This window comes from Andrographis paniculata, unplaced genomic scaffold, assembly GCF_009805555.1.
Source record: "Andrographis paniculata isolate CXL003 unplaced genomic scaffold, ASM980555v1 Contig35END, whole genome shotgun sequence".
NCBI lineage: Eukaryota > Viridiplantae > Streptophyta > Magnoliopsida > Lamiales > Acanthaceae > Andrographis > Andrographis paniculata.
Genome location: NW_026137568.1, coordinates 2,316,271 through 2,321,141, shown reverse-complemented (window position 1 = coordinate 2,321,141; position 4,871 = coordinate 2,316,271). Strand labels below are relative to the sequence as shown.

Below are 4,871 nucleotides of genomic sequence, written 5' to 3'. Positions count from 1 at the left end.
AATTTTAAGTGAAATAGACGAAAATAGTAAAAATGCATATTAAATTAAACCAGAAAGACTATTATTTTCAACAAATTTTTTAATACTCTATTCGTCCATCGTATTTAGCTCATTTGGGCTCGGTACGGGAACTAAGAACAATATATATTTTATTGAAAAAATAGACAAATAGTTGAGACTATATTTAAAAATTTAATTAGTAATTAAAGAGAATTAAAGAAAAAAAATGCAATAAAGTGAGTGAAATTTGTTCACTTGATGAGTATTAATTAAATATAATTTTTTTAATTTTTTTAAATATAATAATAGAGTAAATTTAACTATATGAAAAAAAAAAAATCGACATACATACAAATACATAATTTTTAATAAAGATATAATTTTAATATCTAATAAACATTATATCAAACCACTATTTAAAAATAAAAAATAAAAAAAAAAACAAAACCACACAAAATCACTATATCAAACCAAACAAAAACAAAAACAAATGGAGGTTGTAATCTAAGATATATGTTTGTTTCCTTGGAATATATTCTTGCAAGGACCAAGAACTAGTATACAAGCAGAACAATCTAGACCGTTGAATCGTTGATAGTGTGATGAAGGGTCCGGATGGATCGGGTGTGGAAGTCCCGGGACAAAAAGAAGAAAATGATTAGGTGTGGGCCTGCGAAAACCTCGCTTTGACTCACTATGTACGGACGATACCCTTCGAAACTATATAACAGACTCTCATCTTAGTTCCCATATTATCCCAAACCTATTCGCCCACACGCCCTTCTTCCCCATAATCAAATTTATTGCCACAAATAATATTATTATTACATAGACACCTGCAACCAATAACTACACTTTCTTCATTACAGCCTCTCTCTCTCTCTCTCTCTCTCTCTCTCTCCAAGAAAAGTCGAAAGCCACACGCTCTCTCTCTATATCTGTCTGTGGTCTGTGTTGTTTCTCTCTCTCTCTCTACCCTAGATGAAGCAGTGATCTTCCATTTGTCTTCTTGGACCTTCAAATCATCGAATCAAATCATCAATGGCGACGGCCACCAATCCTGACAATATTCCAACTGGATTTGATCATGACGACAGAATTAATGTTGTAAGAACATTATCTGTGTTCTTTCGGTTCTTACTAACGTGGGATTCATGTAGGAACATTGACAAGATAATCCAAAAAACAAATGATGAAACAAAATGGTTATTTATTCAATAAATGATGTTAGTGATAACGATGATGATCATATTCCTCTGCAGAATTTTTCTTTGTATTGCCTTAATTATTGTTAATTTTGATCGAATAGTTAATTAATTAGTTAATTGTTTTCCTGTGATCAATAAAACTTGAAGATTATCAATCAATGTAGTAAATCTGTTTCTGTCTGGAATTACGACACGTGCTCCATTCATCGTACGTAAATGTTCTTCGATATACATAAATATATTTTTCTGGAATCATTCTTACTTTGCTTTCGATTCATGAATTAAAGATGTTTGTTTTTATCTTTTGTAAATGATATTTATTTAATTAATTCTTGAAGGAATTCCTAACCATATTCTATACTGAAATTTCTTTTTCAAAGCCTATAATGGGATGAAACTTATCTTTCTTTCCTAGCTTATCTAAAACCTTATTCCCTTATTGAGTTTGACTGAGAAAGGTATTCAGACATTGATAGGCATCACATTTTTTAAAATCTTTACATGCGTACGTACATACATGATTTTACTCGAAAATTCCCAATGATTGTCTAGAAATGGACATCACTTCCATTATAGATATCTTCACAAAGATTCCTTTCTATGTTGTCCCAATTCACAAATTTCTTACTTTCTTGATCATCATCTTCATTTTCAATCATATCCTCATTTTACTTTCACTCAATCGTTTTCTTGTTCTACTACTACTAATTCTTCTTCTTCTTCTCATTTTTTAGATATGCAAGAAAATCATGGGATATATTACAAACGTGTGATCTAATTGTTCTTGTCTTATACTATGGTTGTTGTTAGGACGAAATCACGAGCCCAATCGGAGCCCAAATGTTCGATTTTTGCGAGGCGGAATTATTCCCGGAGACATTGCAAAACTCGGAGGTGGATTCGAGCTCAAATGGTTGCTACGACGAGCAATCTTCTTATCGGGCGAATGCTTCAATCGCCGGAGATATGAACTACAACAACACCGGCATTGATAACAACAACCTCAAGGTACCCACCGCCGGAGTGCCGTCATCGCCGCCAATTGCCGCCGCCGCCGGCGGCGGCGACGGCGACGACGGCAACACCAATCTCTCCATCATATTCGACAATCCGGCCGACGATCAAATAGACAACAACGACATCTCGGTGTCAATTGACTTCACCCCTTCTCCGACTTTTTCAGCGCATCAGAGCAGTTACCTTAACAACAGCAGCAGCAACAACAACAGCAATCAAGAGGCTTTTAACATCTCATCATTAAACAACCAATTCTCATTGGTCGGCGACATGATGACGGCGCCGCCGCCGCTCCATACGGCGCACCAATACCCGCCGCCGGAGCGGTGGTCGACCATGCCCCCCCCGCCGGTGGTGCCCCTCTTAGGGCCACCCCTCTCGGCATCTTACGACGAGGATTGCTTGCCATCCGTCCCGTCTTACCTCCGAATGAGACCTTCGCAGCCTCCTTGCTCCCTCATCGACCCCGGCATGATGGCGCCATACTTGCCCTCCACCGCCGCCGCTGCCGCCATGAATCCCTCCTTTCCGGCCGACAACTCTGGAATCTTCTCCGGCAATGGCTTGATGTTGGGAAGTGATTTTTCACATCATGACTTAGAATTTCAGGGAGATAGCAGCAACATTTTCCTCTCTGATAGCATGCCAAGGGTTTTCAATTGCTCTAATGATCTCCAGGTACTTTTAAAATTCATAGATATATATATATATATACGACGGCGGTTAGAGGACTCTAGCCACCGGACAGATAGCACATATTTATATATAGTGCAATATTTTGTTGTACTATATAGAAACATGTGTTATACAGTGTTTTATAAATATATTTTTACATATACACGTGTGTGTATATATACATTATGTGTAAACATAAGATTTATTTTTAAAACAGAGGATCTCATAAGATAAAAATATAACATATACACATGTATATATACATTATGTGTGGTGGGATAGGGGATAGGGCGTGTTAATAGGACAAATGATCTGGTTTGTATTTTTATACTAAAATCAATAATATACTATACTAAAATCAATAATATACTATGCTATATTGGATTATATAATGTACTGACTATTTTGATTAAATGTACTAACTGAATTAAATCAGCACTATCTTGATTTGATCTAGTCAGTATGGAAATAGTTCAATACATATATTCATATATATAATATATGGTTGTGTTGTATATACGTATATGTATATATATTTGATGTTTTAATGAAGAATGGTTGTGTTGTTGAGGAAGGCACTAAGTAGTGAGAGCCAACATCTTGTCCATGGAGGAGCAAATGCAGCCGCGCCATTGGCGTCGGAGATTTCGAGTTTGGAAGATCCGACATTCAAGGCAGGCAAGCTATCGGTAGAAGAAAAGAAAAGGAAGATCCATAGATACCTGAAGAAAAGGAACGAAAGGAATTTCAGCAAGAAGATCAAGGTTGAATGACATTCGTCTATATATATACATATGAGCAAAAACAATGAAACAATTTGTTGCTTGCTTAAAGCTCCCCAAATCTTTGGTTTTCAGTATGCGTGTCGAAAGACCCTTGCGGATAGCCGGCCTCGGGTGAGAGGGAGGTTCGCCAAGAACGACGAACTCGGAGAAATCGCAAGGACCTCCGGCAGCAACCATGAAGAAGACATTGATGAAGATGTCATGTTTTCCAATTCCATCCCTGATCACCAAAGAAAGGTATGGCATATCATCATATAAGAAAATCGCAAAATTTGTCTTGTATTTATGGTTAATTATCACTTCTGTCACCCTATATATTTCTCGTTAGTTGTGTTTTGGTCTTGTACCTAACGAAAAATCACTTTTTTTTTTTTTTTTTTAAAAGTAAGTCTTTTTTAAAAATAAATTCAAGCCCAAAGAAAAAAAAAGGATAAAAAATGATAATTGAATATACATCCGATTAAATTTTCCCTGTTCATAAGTTGTCTTTTCATTACATATATACCACAAAAATCCAATGTTATTTACAGGTGGGAATGAAAGGAGACGACATGGATTCTTCTGACATATTTGCACACATAAGTGGAGTGAATTCATTCAAGTGCAACTATCCTATCCAATCTTGGATTTGAATCAAGAAGCCCTTCTGTCACCAGTTTTGCTTCATAAAATCATCAATACAATACAATACATATATACATTAAAACATACACAAGCACATATATTTCATCGAAACATGTAGCAGAAATTTTTAAGCAAGAACTAGCTAGTAATAAATATAATTTGGAGACTTGATATATAAATATATCTATAGTTTATAAAACACATACAAGATATGTGTGGTAGTCATGCAACGCAACAGCTTCTTGAAATCATATATAAGCTGAGTACTGTAATTTTATTTTTTTATGTACATATACACACACAATACAAGTGATCGATCGATCAGTGCCAATGTATCATTAACAGCTACGAAACTTGCTATATATATATAGAAACACAAAACTTCGAAAAAAAAAACCTCATCGTTAGTTGATGTTTATTTGTATATATTGGATTGACTTAGGTTTGTTGTCACTAGAATTTCACTTTCGGGACGGTTGGAAGGCTTTCCAACAAACTCAAGAAAGCTTCTCGGCCTGGTCTCGCATCGGATATGTTGAACAATCGGTTATTTAATCGGTGA

At 35.7% G+C, this 4,871-nt stretch overlaps 1 protein-coding gene across 1 annotated transcript; it reads left to right on the top strand.

Moving 5' to 3' along the window:
- The first annotated feature begins 777 nt into the window (after positions 1 to 777).
- Positions 778 to 4,632, top strand: LOC127249313 (uncharacterized). Its single transcript, XM_051272057.1, has 5 exons — positions 778 to 1,107; positions 2,019 to 2,903; positions 3,476 to 3,664; positions 3,758 to 3,922; positions 4,216 to 4,632. Exons 1-5 carry the CDS (start codon positions 1,042 to 1,044, stop codon positions 4,315 to 4,317), a joined length of 1,407 nt encoding a protein of 468 aa, XP_051128014.1. The 5' UTR covers positions 778 to 1,041; the 3' UTR covers positions 4,318 to 4,632.
- Positions 4,633 to 4,871: the final 239 nt, after the last annotated feature.

Excerpts from the sequence above, each read along its gene's own strand:
- LOC127249313 (XM_051272057.1), top strand. The coding sequence starts at position 1,042 with ATGGCGACGGCCACCAATCCTGACAATATTCCAACTGGATTTGATCAT. Across the intron at positions 1,108-2,018 it reads ATGACGACAGAATTAATGTT|GACGAAATCACGAGCCCAAT; the intron begins GTAAGAACATTA and ends GGTTGTTGTTAG. Across the intron at positions 3,665-3,757 it reads ATTTCAGCAAGAAGATCAAG|TATGCGTGTCGAAAGACCCT; the intron begins GTTGAATGACAT and ends TTTGGTTTTCAG.